General features: G+C 36.2%; 1 protein-coding gene across 1 annotated transcript in view; it reads right to left on the bottom strand.

Annotated features, from left to right (window-relative positions):
* LOC137405645 (prolyl 4-hydroxylase subunit alpha-1-like) overlaps window positions 1-24127 on the bottom strand; it is a 30751-nt gene that overhangs the window by 5223 nt on the left and 1401 nt on the right. The window contains exons 2-9 of the mRNA XM_068091971.1: window positions 21220-21407; window positions 19764-19918; window positions 15010-15174; window positions 14196-14359; window positions 11977-12144; window positions 8785-8886; window positions 6776-6952; window positions 3772-3842 (exon numbers count right to left, since the gene is read on the bottom strand). Coding sequence (XP_067948072.1) covers window positions 3772-3842; window positions 6776-6952; window positions 8785-8886; window positions 11977-12144; window positions 14196-14359; window positions 15010-15174; window positions 19764-19918; window positions 21220-21398 — 1181 coding nt within the window. The 5' untranslated portion in view covers window positions 21399-21407. The remainder of the gene's footprint in view (window positions 1-3771; window positions 3843-6775; window positions 6953-8784; window positions 8887-11976; window positions 12145-14195; window positions 14360-15009; window positions 15175-19763; window positions 19919-21219; window positions 21408-24127) is intronic.

Genomic DNA, 24127 nt, shown 5'->3' with positions numbered 1-24127 from the left:
ACAGTATATATATATCTATAAATACAGTATATATATATAGATATATAGCTATGTATAGTATAGTGCAGGGGTTCCCAATTAAGTTCGCAGGTTTCCCCCTTTCCAGACTACAAAAACTCTATTCCCCCCTATTCTATCAGGCTTCGTTTTGCTTTCAATCTGCATACTTCTTCATATTTTGTCATTTCTGCATTCCACAGCACCAAATATTAAGTATCACAACATTTAGTAGTTTAACTATCATTATAAAGGTCTGGTCAGCATCTTATTGGTGAAAGATACAATGTATCAGCAAAAATTTATAAATAAAGGCTGGAACTCTCCCCTGAAAATGAAAATTTCCTCCCTTGGAGGGAATTCCCCACCATTTGGGAACCACTGATATAGTGTGACCTCGGCATGTAAAACTATATATCATGACAGATTTTAGGTTTTGCAAACACTCATCTCTTAGAGAATGAATTAGTACAGGAGACGCTCCTATAACGTAAAACCTTTTACATAAATTCCACACAATGTAAAGAATTTAGGTAATTTTTACTTCATACTAGGTGAGAAATTCCATATAATATAAAGTGTCAAGTCAGTGCAAGCTCTCAAATTCTATTCAAATAACGAGAGTTCCATAGTTAGCCTTAAAATTATCGTTTTCTCTATTGTTTCACTTGGGAGAAAAACCGATGTATAGGGGGTATCTCTATTACCTATACTACCTAATTAGTTTAGTATGACATGAGAGATCAACAGGAGTGCTAATAAAGCACAGATAGCAAGCAGTTGCGTAATTATTCATAAATACCTAAAGGCGGTAGATTGCTGCAAGTGCTACAGTGACAGTCTACCGAGTGTTAGAGTATCAGTCTACCAAGTGTTAGAGTGCCAGTATACCAAATAGTATTGGGCCGGTATATAATTCAGTGCCGGATAGGATATCCTTGCACTTTTTTGTCGAGTTTTTCGGTGTCGGTATCCTCGGTATTTACCATCTTCGGTATCCTTTGCCAACTAAGAAAGTTCGGTATTGTTGGTATTGTAGTTCGGTAAATGGTTTTCAGTGTGTGTTTAACTTCAGCTTACCTACTGCCCATTTTTATATAACGCAGGTGGAGGAGGATAAATCAAATATAAAACGTATAAATAGTGTATATTAAACAAATCAAATGGAGGTTTTATCAAAATTATAAAACGTAATATACGTTTTATATTTGATAAAATATAAAACGTATATTACGTTTTACATTTTATCAATGTAAAACGTAATATAATACGAGATACCTATAGGTAAGCGTGGTAATGTTCGTTGAAGAAAGAGTTATAATATAATTCGCAAGTGTTGTGTTTTCAGAATGTCTGAGAAAAAAGTTGTGATTGCCAATGTGCGCTGAGCGACTCTTTTTGATTAGCGTGTTCCTCAAAGATGCGTTTTTGCTATTAACCATAACATCAATTGACGCGCGATTTTTCTCTTTCATTTTTCTCATTTCTTTCTCATTCAGTTACATAGCGATTGTGGGTGAGACGTCAAATAAGCTCTTTCATAAGCAGCTCATTGTGCGGGAGATTCTCCGGCGCACACGTCGCTTGTAATGCTGCAGCCTGTCAAATACAAAAATCTTTCCGGATAACCAATTACCGATAGGCTTTCACGGATAAATAACGATCATATCAAACCAGCTGCGGATAACTAGCTGTCACCGAAAATTATTGGTTTTCCGGATACCGATAATCACTCGGTGTTGGAAAAAGCGGATAACTAATACCGAGTGGTAGAGTGTCAGTCTACCGAGTGTTAGAGTGTCAGTCTACCGAGTGTTAGAGTGTCAGTCTACTGAGCATTAGAGTGTCAGTCTACCGAGTGTTAGAGTGTCAGTCTACTGATTGTTACAGTGTCAGTCTACCGAGTGGTAGAGTGTCAGTGTACCGAGTGTTAGAGTGTCAGTCTACCGAGTGGTAGAGTGTCAGTCTACTGAGTGTTAGAGTGTCAGTCTACCGAGTGTTACAGTGTCAGTCTACTGAGTGTTAGAGTGCCAGTCTACCGAGTGTTAGAGTGTCAGTCTACTGAGCATTAGAGTGTCAGTCTACCGAGTGTTAGAGTGTCAGTCTACTGATTGTTACAGTGTCAGTCTACCGAGTGGTAGAGTGTCAGTGTACCGAGTGTTAGAGTGTCAGTCTACCGAGTGGTAGAGTGTCAGTCTACTGAGTGTTAGAGTGTCAGTCTACCGAGTGTTACAATGTCAGTCTACTGAGTGTTAGAGTGTCAGTCTACCGAGTGTTACAGTGTCAGTCTACTGACTGGTAGAGTGTCAGTCTACTGAGTGTTAGAGTGTCAGTGTACCGAGTGTTAGAGTGATAGTCTACTGAGTATTAGAGTGTCAGTCTACTGAGTGGTAGAGTGTCAGTCTACTGATTGTTAGAGTGTCAGTCTATCGAGTGTTAGAGTGTCAGTCTACTGAGTATTAGAGTGTCAGTCTGAGTGGTAGAGTATCAGTCTACTGATTGTTAGAGTGTCAGTCTACCAATCTAAATGTTACGAGTTGGAGTTTCGTTGAAAATAATCTTTTATCCTAACCTCTAACCCTGGCTTTGAACAAACAGACAGAAATCGCTCTCACTATAGTATGTTTTCGTTTTACTTTATTTAAACCTAACCTTTTCCAGCACAAACCTTGTTGTCTAAAAGGAAAAATCAAAAGAATCGATTTAAAGTGACATTGAAGGTGTGCCCTGCCAATTACTTCATGTAAAATTATCGTAATCGTGAACTCTAAATCAAGTTAGAGTGATAAGACAAAGGAGAAACATTATCGATACAAATCAATAATACCACAGTTACTGTACAGCTATTAAATTAATAAGAGGAGTTTAGTCTTTTTTTCTATTTGAAGGGCCAAAGGGGTGAGTTTGGAATGATCCTGGAATGGATTATGCAATTTACATGTATTTTATGGTTCACATAATGTAAAATTCCTATAACAGTTCTAGTTGTAGGAGCGTCTACTGTATTTACGACGATACTATTTGAATTGCAGTTCTGCAATGACCCCATCATTTTCAAAAGACTAGCAGAACTGACTGTTTTTTTTCAAAATTTCAAGAAATGAAGTTTTTTTAAAACTACCTCCTTGGTGAAGACAACTAGTAGAGTTAACTGCACTACCTTGCTAGTATTCAAGTGCTCACAAAGCTATGCTAGTCAAAAGCTGCTAAAATACACATATGAGGCTGCTTCCTGTGTATCCATATTCAGCCATTTTACTGTCAAGAAATATATTATGGGACCGCATGCATGTTCTATTATACATGTTCCAGCCATTTTATTTTACCTTGGCTCATTAGAATGTTGACCAAGATTATGTAGCCAGTTAATAATAACAACTAGAATAATAGACAATCGAATAAAATAAAAAATAGTAAAATTAGTTACTTCTTGAGAAAACGATCTTATCATATCAAATCTCATAATATCATAAGGCGATAATATCCTCCTTCGAGTGATCATTGAGACCATATAAGGGTTTCAGAGATGCTTACCAATAAGGCTTTCATCACAATTTTAGGAAAAAGAAAGACATCTTCCTTAAGGACATTAGGAAGATGAAGAGAGCTGCCGCTCTCTTCATCTTTTAGAGAGCAGCAGCATTTCTTAACCATAATGTACAACCATTACAAGTCCAGTTTCCCAATAGCGATGCATCACTGTTAGTAAGTTCGAAACACAGACTATGAACACAGGCTATGAACACAAGCTTTGAACACAGGCTATTCACTGACCTCCTACTAACTCTATAGCTAGAGTATATAAGCCTCCCTGTATTGGGGTCGTTTACCGTGGCTCTCTTTAGCTGTAAACAGACAATTGTAAGATACAATAGCAAAAACAGGATATCTGTCACGCCCACAAGCCAGTTGCCTCCTAACCACTGTGCTAAAGGAATGGCTTAAACACATGGTGGAGTATATCATTAAACTGGATACAATTACTTAACAATTTTAGTTTATTCTCTGGTAGTGTTGGAGAGTCGTGTCACCAGTTCTTCCACTTCTTCTAAACCAAGTATGAGAAATCACTCATATTTCACTTTGATCTTATCATAGGATTTTGGATGATTTATAGCTGTTACCATTGCTCAAATATCATTGAATGTAAGTTTGACATAAGTGGTTCTTTCCTTTTTAAAAATGAGTTTTAAAGAGTTAATATTAGATAAGGCAATAATTATACTTATCATTATACTTATCATTATACTTATCATTATACTTATAATTATACTTATCATTATACTTATCATTATACTTATTATTATACTTATTATTATACTTACTAGAAATTCCACTGTCATACAGCCCACGACCAAAGTGATATTGGAAAAAAGAAAGGGTACTGATGGTTGAGAAATGCAATATTAGCAGTCAAATAGGATAACTGCAATGGTAGCTGTAATGTACTGGGTGTTATTATATACAACAAATAGTAATAATGAAAGGAAAAGATTATATGTTTATATCTCTCCTCCTGCAAAAACAGAAATGCAATATTGGCCAATATTAGAAGTAAAATGCATTGATATTATTAGAATAACCAATATTATTTATATAGTAATAATAAAAAACCAATGCACAATTTTGTTTACATTTCCAAACGGCATAGCTAACAATATCACGAAGTTGTGATATTTATATAGATTTTTAGAAAATCTGTACTACGTAGTCATTGTCCTGTAGTCATCCAAACTTATAATTAATAATTGCAATAATCTCATTTGAACCGTTAGAAAAAATATCATCGTCATGCCTTTACTTACACTGCGTTAGATTTTTAGAAAGTCTGTACTACGTAGTCATTGTTCTGTAGTCATCCAAACTTATAGTTAATTATTGTTATAATCTCATAAGAAACGATAAAAAATATCATCGTCATTTGCTTGCCTTTACTTATACTGCGTTGGACATCAGTTAGAATGTGAAAGTATTTAAATGTGTTGGCAAATGAACATGAAAAAATTGAAATCAGCAAAAATGAAACGATTTCTGTACTCCTATGTTAATGGCCAAAACCTTCGGCAATTCGACAATGCTATAGACTGGTGAAAAGTGCACGTTATCTTTTCGTGAAATGCGCAAGACATCGTCATACTTCATCGTTCTGTTATCTGTCCCTCGGCGTTTTAATTTCCGGTCTTAACTTTTATTAAACCAAGCTTTTCAAGTGTTTTGTGGCGATTTTCGTTGAAATTAATCTGTCTATTTGTGTATAATCCGATCAGATGGGTAAGTTTTAAGATATTATCGAAGGTTTACAAAGACTTGGTAACATATTTAAATAGGTTTAAATGTGCTTTGTATCGTTATTATACTTTAACGACTTCACATTCCGATGCTTAAATTTTTTGATGAAATTTCTTGACGAGGGTTCGTCTCATTTTTGATTAATAATTTTCGTAAGTTGTGTGCGCATGCATTTATCATAAAACTCCCACACTTCCGCTCCGCTCGTGTGGTCGTGGGATCATTATACTTATTATTATACTTATTATTATACTTATTATTATACTTATCATTATACTTATTATTATACTTATTATTATACTTATTATTATACTTATTATTATACTTATTATTATACTTATTATTATACTTATTATTATACTTATTATTATACTTATTATTATACTTATTATTATACTTATCATTATACTTATTATTATACTTATTATTATACTTATTATTATACTTATCATTATACTTATTATTATACTTATTATTATACTTATTATTATACTTATTATTATACTTATCATTATACTTATTATTGAACACAGTATATGAGCTAGCTTGATAGTGTTTGCTTATTGAAACTAAAGTAATCCCATAATTTGGGAGGATCTCATATACGCCTGTAAGCAATTATTTGTATTTTATTAAAGTCATCTGCCATTCCCACTCACTAACTATTATAGCTATCATTCATGGCAGATCCAAATCATCTTGCTGTTTGCAGAGCAAGTTGAACATTACCTCAGTCAACACACTGGTGCAGCTGCAGCCAATACTAACTGAAGAAATATTTACATATCTGTGTGATGACAAGCAATTATAAAATCAGTCAAAGAACCTAATTTTAACAAACGGCTAAGAAAATAAAAAATAAATTTTATTAAGCAGTTGGGTTTACTGCACTTTGTCAGATTTAAAAAACTATTGTAAATTAGATTAAATATTAGTATCATAGTAAAGGTCAACTTACACAAAACTTTCGTAGATTTTATCAGAAATTATCGATATTTGTCTATCAGTTGCGATTGTTTTTGATGTTTGAGGTGATCTGACTGCCAGGATGTTTCAAGATAAAACTTGATCGCAGTTAAACTGCTCCAAAGAAAAATATGTGCAAAACGACGTCACGAGTTGTTATTGTTGGGATATTCGATATCGGCTAGTGCGTTCAAGTTGCAGCGTTACGCGTCTCTATTCTGTAGGTCTCTTTCCAACTAGAGACGTCATAATTACTCCACCGCTTGATCTGAGTGTTTTAACCGTGATCAAATTTTGTGGATTTTAATCTTAAAACATCCTGGCAGTCAGATTACTTAAAACATCAAAAATAATCACAAATGATTATTAACAATTAATTTGTTAATAATCATTTGATTATTTGATAAAATTTACTAAAGCTTTGTGAAAGTGTATCTTTAACCAGTTTCTTCCTGAATGTTTACACAGAAGAGACACGCTATGTGTGAGAGAGTGTGTGAGAGAGCGGTTGAACTGGACATACAATGGGAGTTGAAAGGTTTTTCACCATCTCTATCTCTCCATCACTGATGACATCGTGGTACAGGAGGATATCTGGCGACTTGTATAGTTCCTCCACTTTGACAGGAGCGAGCAGGAGAAGTGGGTTACCATCACTAGTGGAGTAGTAACACTTGAGGTCATGCTTATAAGGATTGGCCTGCAGTCATATGAACACTCTTAGTACATGTATATGACTTGAAATAAACACATAAAATGGATGCGCTGTTGTCATATCTGTATAGATTGTTATCTTCAACTATTAAAAATTGAAATGTTAAGATTTTAGACTACATAATCATTCAAAAACATAATTTTACAGCTGTTTGGTTTACATATTTTAAATCAGGACAAAATGAGGATTAATTTAATATATAATTTATGACTATTGACTATATTCACAATGAGTAACAATGTTGTAAATGATAATTTAGTTTTCCAACAAAGGTGAACTAGTTTATTTCAGACACCACTGCAGGATCTGGATGCCATCTCTCAATCATTGGCAGCAACCACACCTTTTAACATTCAAACTAAAATAATCATCATTTCTGCCTAACAACTACAATAACAACCCTGCAACAACTCCAAACTATGATGAAAGTTATTTTTTAATAAAATACAAGTAACACAAATCTCACACAAAAAACCTTATTCGCATTCAAAGTGTATATAAATTGCTACTAAAAAATATCAACAGATCAACAGTCAGATCATGACTATAAAGAACCCATAACCCTCGATATCCATAAAAGAAGACTCTTATATGATAACATCAATAGAGCTGCTACACATTAAATATAACCTCTTTTGGAGTTGTTATTCCTTTTTTGGCTGTGACACAATTTCATGGATTGCAGAATAAATTCTCAACTTTATGTTAAAAACAGTCAGTTAAAGGGGTACATAATGGCTAGTCACATATCAAACTTCTCTATTTCAATTATTAACCAATATCCACCTATATTATTGGATTCTTAGTACTAGTGCTTGTTCACATTTAATTATTTAGGGACTAACAGTTTTTTGTATTTTCCTCTTCATATTCAAATGCAATAAAATCAAATTATAATTATAAATTAAATTATAATTAATATATTATAATAATTATAATACAATTATAATTATTATAATCTATTATAAATAATTTATAATAGATTAAATAATAATAGAATTAAATGTCAAGACAGCAATTCTTACACACAGTCGGTCTTACAAGGAGACCTCACAACACCTGTAGAGCGCTCAGAAAGTTAAAACTTCTCAATACTATCTCTTATATTCATCCTTTTTGACACTTCGAGATGAATTTTTTTCAAAGATTAGAATTCTCATGCTTTGGCATTTCTTTGAAAGTATGGAAACACAGTGACTGCTCTCAAAAAAGCTCTGAACTCTATGGCCATGCAATCTACTCAGACCCTCCAGCGGCCTTACACAAGACCTCCACAAGCCCAACACAAGACCTACACAAGTCCTACACAAGCCCGACACAAGACCCACATAAGACCTACACAAGTCCCACACAAGACCTACACGGGACTTACACGAGCCCTACACAAGCCCCACATAAGACCTACACAAGCCCTACACGAGACTTACACAAGCCCCAGACAAGACCTACACAAGACCTACACAGGACCCATACAAGCCCTACACAAGACCCACACGAGCTTTACACAAGCTCCACATAAGACCTACACAAGACCCACACAAGCCCTACACAAGCCCTAAACAAGACCTACAAGAGCCCTACACAAGACCTACACAAGTCCCACACAAAACCTACACAAGCCCTACACGAGACTTACACGAGCCCTACACATGACCTCCACAAGCCCTACACAAGACCCACAAAAGCCCTACATAAGCCCCACATAAGACCTACACAAAACCCACACAAGCCCTATACAAGACCAACCATCTTATTTTACTTTAACTCAAAAAGGTTTAAAAGTTTTCTTTAGTGAATGAGATGCCACAGCTACCCACCATGATATCTTCACCCCGACACAAGGCTTCATACTTCACATACTCTTTTCCCATGTGCTTTGCACTGAGCTCTCTCTTGTTACTGACGGGAGGCAGGATATCCTGTGTAACAAAGAAAATATAATACAAAACAAAATAGACTATCAAATTAAAATATTCTAAATACTAAAATGTCTACCGCATAAAAATATATTTCATGACTTAACTAAATGTGTGTGTACAGCTAATTGAGAACATTTATGGCTGAGAGTGTGAGATGCTAGCATTAGTTTAAATTGAACAAGAAAAAACCACAGAAACCATTGTTATTGAATCATGAACACTCATTGTAAAGGTGGTAAATTCCAATTGCCTATCAGCTAAGTTATGCAGATGTAATTGGCTAGTCGCGTGAGACAGTCAGTTTTGATTGGCTGAAAGCTTGATGTAGACAGCCTTAATTGGCCAGCAACTTGAGCAGTTACAATTAGCCACTAGATTGCAGTAGTCATATTATATTCACTGTGCTTCCACGGTTTGACTGTATTTGGAGTTGCTTCTGCTCCAAATCATAGAAACGGTAAAATACAAATGCAGTCGACGCGATATCATTTCACTAAATTGGTCCAAAGGTATTCACTATTTGACATCATATAAATGCTCACTGCCGATGGATTTGAAATGATAATACTTGGCTAAGCTCTCCGCAGTGGAGGTAAGAAAATTTCAGCACACAACCACGCGGGTCTCTGCTATGAAAACGTTCTACTGCTACTCACTAAAGTTTCTGCTTGACATTTTACAATCTCTGAAGACCTATATACTAAGTAGCAAACTTAGTGTTGTAAGTTAGCAAACTCTGTTGATACCTTGTAATATAGGACACAGCAATAAGGAACACAAAAATAAAATGGCGACCCGGCATCCTGACTTAGCGCAACTAGTTAACTACGCATGAATTGAGAAGTGATCGTGACCCGAAAACGACTCTACTTTAACAAGTATTGTTTTAAGAGACACATCACAAATCTCGAAAAGATCTGTATATTGCAACTCCGAATCGTTGAAATGGTAACATGCAAATTTGTCGGCAGCGGACAACTCCGAACCCATTCGAAGCATGGAAATACAGTGCTTCAGTAGTCCAGCAATCTAAGATAGCTAGTTACAATTCGCTAGTCAGTAGCAAGTGGTGGAATTATTTGAGCATTGCCTGGTTGGATAGTATTTTTATCAATCAATACATCAAAAGTTCATCCTAAATACAATGAAAAACAGCATCAAAATAAAATGTGAGACTTCCATATCCTGAGGGACTGTCACCAATAGTATGGTAGAGAAAGAGAGTAAACAGAGAAGAGCGGCAAACAAAATAAATGAAACATTTGAGTGGAAGATGAAAGTCAGAAAAGATAGAGAAGACCTACACTAGTTTAGAACAAAGGAACCCAGACAGACCTACACTAGTCTAGAATAAAGGAACCCAGACAGATCTACACTAGTCTAGAATAAAGGAACCCAGACAGATCTACACTAGTCTAGAACAAAGGAACCCAGACAGACCTACACTAGTTAAGCACAAAGGAACCCAGACAGACCTACACTAGTTTAGAACGAAGGAACTCAGACAGACCTACACTAGTCTAGAATAAAGGAACCCAGACAGATCTACACTAGTCTAGAATAAAGGAACCCAGACAGATCTACACTAGTCTAAAACAAAGGAACCCAGACAGACCTACACTAGTCTAGAATAAAGGAACCCAGACAGATCTACACTAGTCTAGAATAAAGGAACCCAAACAGATCTACACTAGTCTAGAACAAAGGAACCCAGACAGACCTACACTAGTCTAGCACAAAGGAACCCAGACAGACCTACATTAGTCTAGATTAAAGGAACCCAGACAGATCTACACTAGTCTAGAATAAAGGAACCCAGACAGATCTACACTAGTCTAGAACAAAGGAGCCCAGACAGACCTACACTAGTCTAGAACAAAGGAACCCAGACAGACCTACACTAGTTAAGCACAAAGGAACCCAGACAGACCTACACTAGTTTAGAATGAAGGAACCCAGACAGACCTACACTAGTCTAGAATAAAGGAACCCAGACAGATCTACTAACACTAGTCTAGAACAAAGGAACCCAGACAGACCTACACTAGTCTAGCACAAAGGAACCCAGACAGAATGCAGCAATGCTTTGAGAAACATTTAATCGCTTAAGGTTTGTTTAACCAAATATCAACTCTGAGTTGGTGTTGTCTGGGTCAGTTTTTATAGTCTTGCAAATAACTCCTAACATTCATACGCGAAAATGACACGATAGTTCTCCTTGGTAATATGAGATTGTGAATGGATTATTTCAACTGAGCAAAGGATGTTCCTTATACCCATAATGCATAGTAACATATGCCACTAGGATACCATTGATCTGTGATGATGAACTATACATGTATATACTTGTATATTATCCCATTTAAGCTGAAGAACCAGTAATACTACCATTAGTTATAGCTGTACCTTAAAAAAATGATGCATAACATCGCATTTACTCAAGCAATCGCCTTTTTTTCACCTGATCATGACTTGACTACACTCAAGCTTGTAGTTCGACATTAGCAGTTTTTTTGTTGGTGAAGTACAATTTAGAGAAATTTAAACCATGTTTTGTTAATAAATTCTCTATCAGTACACAGTACATACAGGTATATACAATACTTATCAGTATTTACAGTACATACATGTATTATATACAGTACTTATCAGTATATACAGTACATACAAGTATATACAGTACTTACAGGTATATACAGCACATACAGGTATACACGATACTTACAGATACATCCAGTACTTACAGATATATCCAGTACTTACAGATATGCAGTATACAGGTATATGCAGTACATACAGGTATACAGTCTGCTGTTATTAGCACTGACAGCACATGTTGGTGTCGGGGTTGGCTTATATTCATCTATGCAAAGTTCATCATTTTTTGCTGTCAAAAGGCACCTTGTATACGATGCTATTTTCGCAAACAAATTTACCAAATGATACCAAATAGGCCAGCGAAACAATATTTAGCACAAATGAAAGACTTGATTAAATGGATAAATCTGTTCTTGATGCTGTTGTTAATAGACTGCCAGATGGCTGCAATGAAATAAATATAAGAACAGCTAGAAGTAGCCAACAACTTACCAACTGTGGAATGGGCCGACCTTCAGCTAGCCTTGTTGCGTTTTCTTTAGCTATTTCCGCATGAAGCCAATCGATCACGCTTGCTATCCTGTCAACCGTAACGGGATTGGCCGGTTTAAGATCAAGCAGCTGCTGGGCGTAGTGCATGGCGTGGTAGTTGTTGCCTTGCTGGTATACAGAATCACAAAGCGATGTCAGCAAAAGAAAGCATTGATAAAGGAATAACTGTATATAGCCCAATATTCAGTGGCGGAGTGGTCATAGGAATAAGGGAAATGCCCGTTACCAGCTACATAAAGAGCATGTGTTCCGGATATATGGTTTAAAATACCTCAACCAGGTAGCAAACATCAGATTGAAATTGACAAGTAACTCCAACTTGACCGTGTCAAGTATCATCGACTTGAAACTGTCAAGTATCTTAGAAGTCGAGTGGCTTCAACTTAAAACTGTCAAGTATCTTAGAAGTCGAGTGGCTTGAACTTAAAACTGTCAAGTAACTTAGAAGTTGAGTGGCTTCAACTTGAAACTGTCAAGTATCTTAGAAGTCGGGTGGCTTCAACTTAAAACTGTCAAGTATCTTAGAAGTCGAGTGGCTTCAACTTAAAACTGTCAAGTATCTTAGAAGTCGAGTGGCTTCAACTTAAATCTGTCAAGTATCTTAGAAGTCGAGTGGCTTCAACTTAAAACTGTCAAGTATCTTAGAAGTCGAGTGGCTTGAACTTAAAACTGTCAAGTAACTTAGAAGTTGAGTGGCTTCAACTTAAAACTGTCAAGTATCTTAGAAGTCGGATGGCTTCAACTTAAAACTGTCAAGTATCTTAGAAGTCGAGTGGCTTCAACTTAAAACAGTCAAGTATCTTAGAAGTCGAGTGGCTTGAACTTAAATCTGTCAAGTATCTTAGAAGTCGAGTGGCTTCAACTTAAAACTGTCAAGTATCTTAGAAGTCGAGTGGCTTCAACTTAAAACTGTCAAGTATCTTGGAAGTCGAGTGGCTTCAACTTAAAACAGTCAAGTATCTTAGAAGTCGAGTGGCTTGAACTTAAATCTGTCAAGTATCTTAGAAGTCGAGTGGCTTCAACTTAAAACTGTCAAGTATCTTAGAAGTCGAGTGGCTTGAACTTAAAACTGTCAAGTAACTTAGAAGTTGAGTGGCTTCAACTTAAAACAGTCAAGTATCTTAGAAGTCCAATGGCTTAAACTTAAAACTGTCAAGTATCTTAAAAATGTATGATGACTGCCTAGTTGAATCATACAATCCACCGTGTGAAAAATGTTTGTAATATCTAGTGCGTAGGTAAAAAAATTACAACTTTTCACTACATTGTGACACAAGATATAAAATATCATGATAGTAAAATGGTGAGCCTTAAACTAAATAGTCTATTAACATTTACTTGCATCTGATTTAGTCACAAACTGTTAGACAAAATGCCTCTAATAGTATTTATGGTATTTGTATCATAAAAAAGTGAATGACTACATTTGCTAAATTTTTTAAGTAAATGATGAAAAACGCAATGAGTTGGTCCATTCTAAAAATATACAGTTTTTCAGAATAGGCCAACTGCTCTGGTTGGTGGACAGTCTTGAGCTTGTCAACAGTTTTTAACCTAAACTGAACTTGCATGTCGCTTCAAATACGAGTCACTGGAATATTACAACCACATCATAATGCTAAGAATGAGACTTGATCATGACATAAAGTACGTGTCTATGAGAGTCAATAAAGTCTTACACACTATAGCAAACAAGACAAACTGTATTAAGTCCTGGGAGTAGCGTGTAAAATCAGCAGAAAGCAGAACAAACCTTGAACCCAACACCGACACCTTGTAAGCATGAGTGGCACATCTACCAAAATTCTGAATCGCTTACGGCGACAGATACGTCTGCAAAACGCGGCATTGTGCCGCACTCCAGAGACATGTTAGTTGATTAGCTTCTGCAACCACATACAAAATACAGACACTTGTGTAATCAATCTGTCCACAGACAAAGTTACCAGATTCACAGCCTACAGACTCATTATCCAGCGAGCATATGAATGCATATATTAAAATTGAGTTACATAAAAATGGATTGTTCGACATTGTATACAACCTTAAAAAGTGTTCTATTGAAAAAGTCATAGATCAACGAAAGCACAATTGGTCGAAAGAGGATTCAGTTGAGGATTAACAAAAGCAAATGTGAGCAGTGGAAGTAGCATTCTTACATCGATCAGAGCGTAGATCAAATAGTCAAGAAGAAGCACCCTGTCCATGCTTTGATATGTTCCTTCCATTTCTAGAGAAGCCACAGACTCGAGCAGCCAGAGGAGCGAGTGATATGAGTCCTTCCTATCGTAGGCATGCTTGCCGATCTCAAAGCAGTCACTCGCTACGACAGCAAATACGACAATAATTTTACAGTTTCCAGGAACACACTACGTCCCAGATCTCTTTTTATAATTTAAACATACAAGAAATAGTTCAAAAATGTACATCGTAACATCGCAACTCAAACCCCACTTTCCTATTTAAAAGGGCAAATAGTTGCATGTGATGTCATCTTTTTTTGTGTAGTCCACAAGGTTCACATAAAGCCACACATAAAACTATGTATCTTGTATAGGTATATATTTTTTAAAAACATGCAGCGTTTTGATATATGACAATACGCTATGGGTTCAGTATGTCTTTTGGCACAATGGAAATGTTAATGGTTTGGATTTTTAGTTATCTGAAATACTTTATCAGTTATATGGCAAGGCTCTAGTTCTTCCCAGTACCATCCTTTCCTCCATCTTTAACTTAAAATGAATGACACTTCTGACAAGTGCTCAAAACATTAACTCATGGCAGAAATACTTTTTACATCAGTGAGTAGACAACCAACTCTATATGTGCTCATTCTATCTAATAGCGGTGAACGCAGAACAAAAGCTATGCATTTATAACATTTATCTGAATGCGCCTTACCAGACATGAGAAGACAATTCTGTACCACCGTATATTATGCTCAGTATGATAAAACTATGAACCTCTTACCAGTCATTCGAGGAGAGTTGACATCAGAGGTGAAAGTTCCATCAACAAATCGAATGCACGGAATCTCGTAAGTGTCTTGAAGACGGAGGAGTGCTTCAATAACTCCATCAAAGTCCTCTCTGTCAGGAGCCTCAGCTCTGTGGGTGGCGATTAGGGTATCAAACTCTGCAAAAAATAAGAAAAATGTGATGCAAGGTCAACAATAGAAAAGTTATTTGTTGCTCATCAAATATAATTGAACAGGCTCGAATTCATATTTTAGAAATATAATTAGCTCACAAATCTTCCTTGTGTATTTTTACACAACTTTTTCATGTATTCATATTTTTGTGTATCCAACTTTGCAATACATGAGCATCGAGTTTGCTTTACATTCTTTCTACAAGCTAAAGACTTTTGTTACTGGTGAGATAACACTTTTGGCACAGACAGCCTATAATTACATAGAAATAAAAATTCCTAGAGGCCAAACCAACTTATTGTTATTACACTTACACGTATAAGAGTTCCTTGTTTTATGGTTTTCCTCATTTTTATGTGGCGATTACAGGTTTCCAACTTATTCCAGTTTAGTTGGTATGAACAAAAGGCGTACAGTCTCTAAAAACTTATTATGAAAGTACTATCGCTAGATTCTTTAACAATGTTCTACCTGATATCCATTCACTTAGTAGAGAAAAGTATTTTAAATGCTCTATGTCAAACTATTTATCTGATTTTATTGACAATCTGTCATTTTTTTATAACTCTTGTATGGCATAATTTGAAAATCATTTCTGTTTAAAATTAAATTATTGCCAATGAAGTAATGAAAAAAACAGCAAAACTTTTTGCTAATTCAAAATCTCATAACCTGAGGCATGTACTGACATACAACAGCCTATAATAATCTGTACATATGTACTGGCAATAGCTTCTCAAAAACAGGAAATTAGATTCTGTTAAAATCTTTTGAAGTTATCAGGATTAATAATTATTTGTCATAAATGTGAAATAATTATCACTATGGTAACAACGACAAAGAACTCAACAGCGTGAAACAGGAGTGAGGTTTGTCTCTCCAAGTACCATGTCCTGTGAGGACATAGGTGATCATGGTTCTCCCCAACTTCTCATAACCATGACGGTTCTTGGCAGGTTTCTACAGTGGTTTGCTATTGCCTTCTGCTGGTTTTTGTATTGGGACACCAGCTGAAGTTAGCTGGCTGTTGGCTCGCAGAGGAGCTCCTCCATCCTTTGTCAAGTTTTATGGTTAGCCCTTCAGGGCTGCTAGCCACCCTCCTAATCCACACTGGAGCGTAGATGGGGAGCTGGTTTAGTTGCCAAAGACCGATTTGGCACAGAAGCAATTGTGGGCGAATGCCTGACATGTATGTGATCTGGTAATCAATTGTCTAAAAACTTACTCATCCTAGGGCAGATAAATTGCTGGTTTTTATTGTAACCACTGCTGGAGTGACCTGTAAGGTTTTATTGAAAACAGACATTGTGAGATTGTAAACTTGCTCAAAGAGCCATGTCATGTAAACTGGCCTGACAGGCAGTATGATACCTAGCTAAATATTATCTAATTGCGGGTGATGATGCTTCAAATTTTAGTGGTCTCAGACCAGAATGCTTAGCTTTGCCTGACCTTCGTGCCCAAGTTTAGTTTGTCCTGAGAGAGATGTTCGGTGTCGTTGAAGGTGGTTGAAATGATGAAAAATCACTGAAAACAGCCTTGAACATGTTTTTTTCAGCCACCAGCACAGATATTTTTGAAAAAAGTGATTTCATATACCGGTAAATAATCATTTCTACTAATTGATAATGATTACGATAAAATGATTGGCTAATGGCACTACTACCCGCGTCAATTTTCTTCACAAATGTAGGTGTCGATACGAGCTGTTGATATCATTGAGAGGAGACCCAACATTTGGATGTTATTGGAAAGATTTTGGTGTTATAGGAAGCGGTCTGCAATGCTGTGACTTATGACTACTTTGGTTGATGCAAACAGCACTTTTAGGAAAGTTACTACAAGTACTAAGCCTGTTATTATGGTAACTACATCCATATTATTAACTGCTTTCATGTCAGCAATGATATAAACCCCCACAGGATTGGTAACGGCCATCATGTGGGCGGGGTTTGATGATCGAGTTATGTTGGGTTTGTGCTAGCCAGGGTTTCGGGGCTAACAAAATTTTCGCAGGGCGGTTGTGTTGCCTTGTTAGGATTTTGCGTCAAGGTTTTTTTTGCAGATATGCGTCGATCACGGATATCAAACTATGAATCAGCAAACATTGAATTTCTCCGGTTTAAGGGTAATATTTAACTAGAAAAATGGATCCATGGAAAATAAACATTTCAAATTAAACCTACTTATTTTTACCAATTTTGAGATTGGCAGGGGTTTTAGTATATGCTTAAAATTAAATATAATTTACCCAAAGTCACCCGAATAACGGCCTTTGTTCCCTAGTTTCTGATTAATATTTTGCTAACCCTACCATAAAATGACCAAGTTTTTCATTGTTGTCACATTGTTTGACCTGGCCAATAAATGGGACAGCAAGCAAAACTCTGTAGTTTAGTTTTCATAATCAAAATCTAAAATCAAATTTGGGCCATTGCACAATGGCGATTATTAACATCATGAATGCTTGTGAATGGCAACTGACTGATCATAACTGTGACAATTTTGGGCAAATATATTTATGTGACACCAAAATGAAACCAACAGATCAGCAAAATAACCACCATCAATCATAATATTTGTAAATTTACAAAGAGCTTTATTCAGCATATTTCTTTGTTCTGGTGTCATGTTCGGGTTCATCCCAACAGAGCTCGATCATTAAACCCGGCCCATATGATAGCCATAACATATCTTGGGGAGGGGGGGGGGTGGAGCAGGGGGGGGTAGGGAGGGGGGGGGGGGTTTATATCATTGATGTCAGCTTAAGATAAACTTGCACAACATTTTAGTAAATTTAATCAAAAAGCATTGATATTTTCCTTTGCGATTGTTCTTTTATGGTGAGGCGACTGCCAGGATGTTTTAAGATTAAAACTGATAAAATTTGATTGCAGTTAAAATGCTCAGAAGAAAAATACATACAAAATGGTGTCACTAGTTGTTATTGTTATGATAGTTGGTATCGGTTATTGTGTTCAAGTTGCAGCGTTACACGTCGCTATTCTGTCAGTCTCTTTGCAACTCTAGACTTCATAATCACACTTTCATTTGATCTGAGTGTTTTAGCCGCTATTAAGTTTTGTTGATTTTAATTTTGAAACATCCTGGCAGTCAGATCACCTCAAACATGAAAAACAATCGCAAATGATAGAAAAATATCGATACTTTTTGATAAAACTTACTGAAATTTTGTGTAAGTTTATTTTTAAGAATAGAAAAGAGTTATGAAACATTTCCTTGGACAGATGATACATAATTGGCTAATTGCAGGATTAAAAAGCCACAGGATTACTGTAACTTTGTATAAAGTATGATAAATAAACATAAAGGAGATATATCATGCAGTGTAGCTGATAATCTAAGCTATGGTGTATCTGTACGATACATTCAGATGAGTAGCAGCACTATGAGGTATGTATTCTAACATAGTGAACTTGTTGATGCCCATAACATACATTAATTTGCGTTAGCCGAGGAGTCTCTTTGCAATAATCCCCTATCAGACTACCATGAATGAACATAGGAAATAGACTCTCTATGGAATCTCAATGGTGTTAGATGCTATGGCAGGTACTGGCATGCCGGCGTCAATAAACCATCAATCATTCAAGTCCTTGTAATATTTGCATATAACAGGCTCAACTTAGATAGCACCGAGTACAAAGACTCCATGTGATAACGACCATCGGTAACATAAACAGGTCCTAGTACAGTATTTCATTCTATCACTTTGTATCCTTCCACTGTTTTGTTCTGTTAAAATATTTTCTCAGTATTTGCCTAAACTAGTAGCCTAAACTAACCCATCATGCTTCCAATAATTTAGCTGAACTTCAATAGAATCTATGAGAAGTAACAGATACAGTCAGCTCTCTTGGTCATTGTTTTTAACGAAGTGCTGAGGCCCGGTTGATGAAGTAACAGAAGCAGGGTGTACGTTCTAGAAACAATCACACCTCCATATATATTCATGTATCAGACGCATGCATGTATAGGTCAGAGCCGCCTTATTCGACATGAAAAACAGTAGAAAACAATTCCTGACATCACGTATTTATTGCAATCACATAACATGGCATATTTGTGCTTGGCGCCGTTTCCATATCTTTCCGCAAACTCTACAATCCTCAGTTTGAAAGCAGGGTCATAACATGACCTCTTTCATTTAGAAGCCATAGCATCAAGCAAATTTGCATTGAAACATTCGTCATTGGCAGGTTTTAATCTTGCATTATATAATACCATAGGCGCACCAAAGGCGCGTCTTAATTAGATACATGTGCCACGCGCGATAGCTTGTAAAAACAATAGCGAGGACATACCTCAGAAAAAATATTCTTGTCTAAGTCACGCCTAAACTTTTTGGCGACATTTTTTGTAAAAAAAAGTGTGACATACTCTAATAAATACGGTAGTTAAAAGTGCATATTGTACTAAACTCAACTATGGCTCGATGGCATAACTAACGGCCACCAACCAAACCTATCAGATCACGCAGAAGAAACATTCGACAGTAGAATAACCATTAGTAAAAAAACGTGGAAACTCAAAAATAAAGATAGACTGAGACCTTGTTGTAGATGCGGTGAGTCAAGAAGTTCTCTAACCTCCTTCAAATCAGCTGTGAATCTCTTACAAAGCATGTAGGCGTTTACTGGATTAGCGAGGTAAGCCTCGGGCTGCAGCAATGAGAGATTAGCGACTCTACCATATTCTTCAGCCAGTCTGAAATATATGCAGCCCTCCTGTAGTTAGCCTGTGCTCCATACTAAAACATAGCCCTGCTGCAGTTAGCCTGTGCACCTATACTAAAACATAGCCCTCCTGTAGTTAGCCTGTGCTCCCATACTAAAACATAGCCCTGCTGCAGTTAGCCTGTGCACCTATACTAAAACATAGCTCTACTGTAGTTAGCCTGTGCTCCCATACTAAAACATAGCCCTTCTGCAGTTAGCCTGTGCACTCGCACAAAAAGATTGCCCTCCCGTAGTGAGCCTGTGCACCCACACTAGAACATAGCTCTCATGTAGTGAGCCTGTGCACCCACACTAGAACATAGCTCTCCTGTAGTTAGCCTGTGCACCAACACTAAAACAGAACCCTCATGCAGGTAGTCTGTGCACCCATACTGAAACATAGAAATGCATTATAACGTTATACAATGTAACAAGTAATTTCACAATAGTCGTACAATATAGTTCAACTAGATTTGCTTAGTGTAAAATAAGGCTCGAAATTGGAAGGCAGTATCTCACTATGATCTTTTTGAAAGATTGATTTACAGGAGAATCACTGTTATAAGTAGGTAATGTCATATTTGAATAAATATATCGTTGCTTAGCAACCAATTCTGAGTGGATTAGCTAGCTAGGATTCAGGTTATAATAATCCTCACAGACAACGTTCAGACAAACACTAATGGTTCACCCCACGACTGAGGAACAGATAATAAGTTGTCAATGAGTGCTGCAATCACTAGTCAATATGGAAGTTCCAAGCTTTTCTCTTTCAGTTAGCTCCTAGATTTTTGCTCTAGTAAAATCCACTCGGGTAAAGCGATATATTTTGAAGTTGACAGATGCAAGGTACTAAGAGAAGGATTATTCTTTTTATTATATAATCAGATGATACAGTCTATAAGGGCAAAAAATGAAGATCACAAATTAGGAGAAGAAAATTGAGTTTAAGGAAGCACCGGCGTTGGCTAAACAATGCTGAAGATTAGTAGGTGTATGTACATCATAGGTCAAGTGTATGTACGCTACAAAGTAGGTGTATATAAATTATATGGCAAATATATGAACATAAAGCATTTACACAGTGCATCACTGTTTGCATGACGCGCATGAAGCGCATCTGGAGTTGAGTGGTGTATGCATGTTGCGTTATTGTCTGATTACTGTTTCAATGTATATTCGCAGGAGATTTTGAATCAAGGAATCGCAAGAGACGTGACAAGAGATTTTATGTTTTAGCGACACATTGTCGCTTGCACCACCAGCCATTGAACGATCGGTGTATCTCACCTTGCCACCTTTTCACTCCTAACCTTGTCCTTTATGAGTGGCACATATGACTTAAGTTCTACAGCGAACTGTTGCTCGATATCAAGAGCCTTCTTCATCGTTGCCATGGCAGTGAATATCTCAGCATGACTGAATGTCAGCGCAGACAACATCCACAGACAGGTCAAGGTAATCTTCATGGCTGTCACCTATTATTTGTATACAATGGGATAATTATCTGAGTTTAGCGTAAGCTTTAAAACAATCGATCATGCTGGTAAGGACAAATTAATCGCTTCAGTCCAAGGGATCTCTAAAACAACTGGTCAAGAGATAGCCCAGCCTACTATGCTAGCATATTTCAGCTTCAAATTCAAAGTTCCAATTATTCAAGTTCCACACATTCCAATTATGTAATTGGATTGAACCAGAAATTCTTGATTACACTTAATATTTTATTAAGTTATATCTTCATGAGATATAAGTTCTCCATGTGATGTTAAATATACTTCAATATTTTAAACCCAACTATACTCTAATGCACTAATTATATGTCATAACATAACTGAAATGCTAAATAATAACTTTATATACCGCCAAACCTCTAATTGAGCGCCACCTTTATTTAACCGCCACTATAGAAGGTTTGAAAAATAGAACGCCACACTCTAATTGAACACTGCCTCCATTTGGCCGCCACTTTGAAATTCTTTGATCTTTATGAAACAATAATAGCAAGTGAACAGTAGAAGTGTCCACAAAACCACACTAATAATGATTAGGTTCATCAATAACAATTAATTATTTCATTGTTTCTGTTTGTATCGAAGCTTGTTTTCAATTCCAAAGCTTTTTAATAATTTTGTTAAAACTTATGTTCGTTCCATCAAACGCAAACATCTTTGTTTAAAAATGTTAAATTTTGTTTCTGCATAAATTATAAATATGGTTTGTTTATGTCACTGTTGTTGAATATACATGTATACTGGTACCAGTTGATAGATTATTATTATATGACTTATAAATTTGTAGATTTATAGCATGTTATTTGATAGCTTCCTTGCAGTTATCTTAGATCGGCTTACAAGGACTCCGACACCCATAACTCTTCCATTGCACGTAAAAAGCCAGTTTTGGCTGCAAACTGTATCAAACATATTAATGAGTACAATGAGCTTTATTTAGCCTTTTATGCAACAATGTTAAATATAATTATAAAATAAAATTCTGCCTTCAAATTTAGAATGAAATAAAAAATTGAAAGCTCCAGCAAATTGCAAAGCAGAGCACAAGCTATAATATCATCCTAGGTTAATTGTGAGCATTAGATATCAACTGGTAAAGATATTTCTTGGCTTCCAATGAATTTATTTAGAGAGCTATGACTAGTTGGGGGGGGGGGTAAGTTAGCATATTTTTGTATCTAAAAGGTTTAATGTCGCTCTGTTCGAAGGAGAGTGCAAAATATAGACGACATTGCTTCATCCGCAAAAGGGTTAAATTTATCTCTTAAAAAATCTGATTAGCTATTTAAAAAGTACAACAACAGCCTCTCTTTGAACGCCACCTTCATTTGACCGCAACTATAGGAGAAGGGTTGAAAAATAGAGCCCCAAGGCATTCAAATAGAGGTTTTACGATATTTATGTTTGCTGCCTGACCTACTCTAACAAACCACATTTATAACTTGCATACTATGCCACATCATGGCAGCTGCAAATGACAACCCTTTGAAAACTGACAACAGCAATGAAATATGTAATAGTATTCAAAATTGTATCACAAGATCAGATGCTTAAAGGTAAGTAAAAAGATTAAAACACAAAAATATAACAAATTTAAAAAATGATAAATTAATGAAATGATTCCAAAGACAAAAGACCAGTTTCAACAGAAGAACGGTAAACAAGAGTTTTTATGGTTAGCAGCATCTTAGGACTGATAATCCTAGAAACAGTCATGAATGACGCATGTGTTAAAGGTTGACTTGCAACAAAATTCACATTACAGTTATTTGATATGAAAGGATTCACCATGTCTTACTCTGTTGTGTTGTAGGTGCAAAATATGTGGGAATGTGATTACAAGCTCTTAAAAGCTCCAAAACGAATCGCTGCCACAGTTAAAAAAATGCGAAAAACAGTTAATCGCAGCCATACGAGACCGCCGTAGTTTGGATTCTCTTTCCAAAATGGCTCAAATGTGACGTAGCTGTGGGAGATGGTTTCTGTTTACACCTTCATGCAACCTTATTCGTCGAAATATTTCACAAATATACTTTACGCATTCAATAAAACCATGTCTATTGTTCTTACGCGTCTGTTTTATCGTCATTGTAATGCTGTCACTTTTAGCAGTGATATCTTTATACCTTACCGTACAAATTTGTTTAATTTTTTTAGCCTTAGCTTGAAGGAGTACATATCATTGTCTGATAATCATCACGAGTCTGTTGGTCATTTGTGATAATCGAAAAGTGCTACAAAAATTATTTGCGAATTATTGGGTCACATGATCAGATTATGACTTGCCGATTAGACCAAACCGAAACAAAACTGTAAAGTAGCAAGCATCTATATTTGATACGGGGTCTTCGGTGAAACCCGAAGTGTTTGTCATAAACTAAAGCTACGATAAGTTTTATATTGAGCTTTTTATTGCCCTTTCAATTCACGGGAGAACATCACGTGACAAGACGATAACCAACTTTCATGGCTACGTCAGAGAAATAAAGAGATTCCAATCTATAGCGGCTTTTCGTTTTTGAGCTTGTAAGAGCTTGTAATCACATTTCTACATATATGGCACCTCCAATACAACAGAGTAAGACATAGTGAATCTTTTGATACCAAATAACTGTAATGTGGATTTTGTTGCAAATCAACCTTTAAGCATTATTCGGCATCTGTAGACTGGGAGTTCACAAATG

The sequence above is a fragment of the Watersipora subatra genome, chromosome 10 (assembly GCF_963576615.1).
Source record: "Watersipora subatra chromosome 10, tzWatSuba1.1, whole genome shotgun sequence".
Lineage (NCBI taxonomy): Eukaryota > Metazoa > Bryozoa > Gymnolaemata > Cheilostomatida > Watersiporidae > Watersipora > Watersipora subatra.
This window is presented reverse-complemented; position numbering and strand designations above follow the sequence as displayed.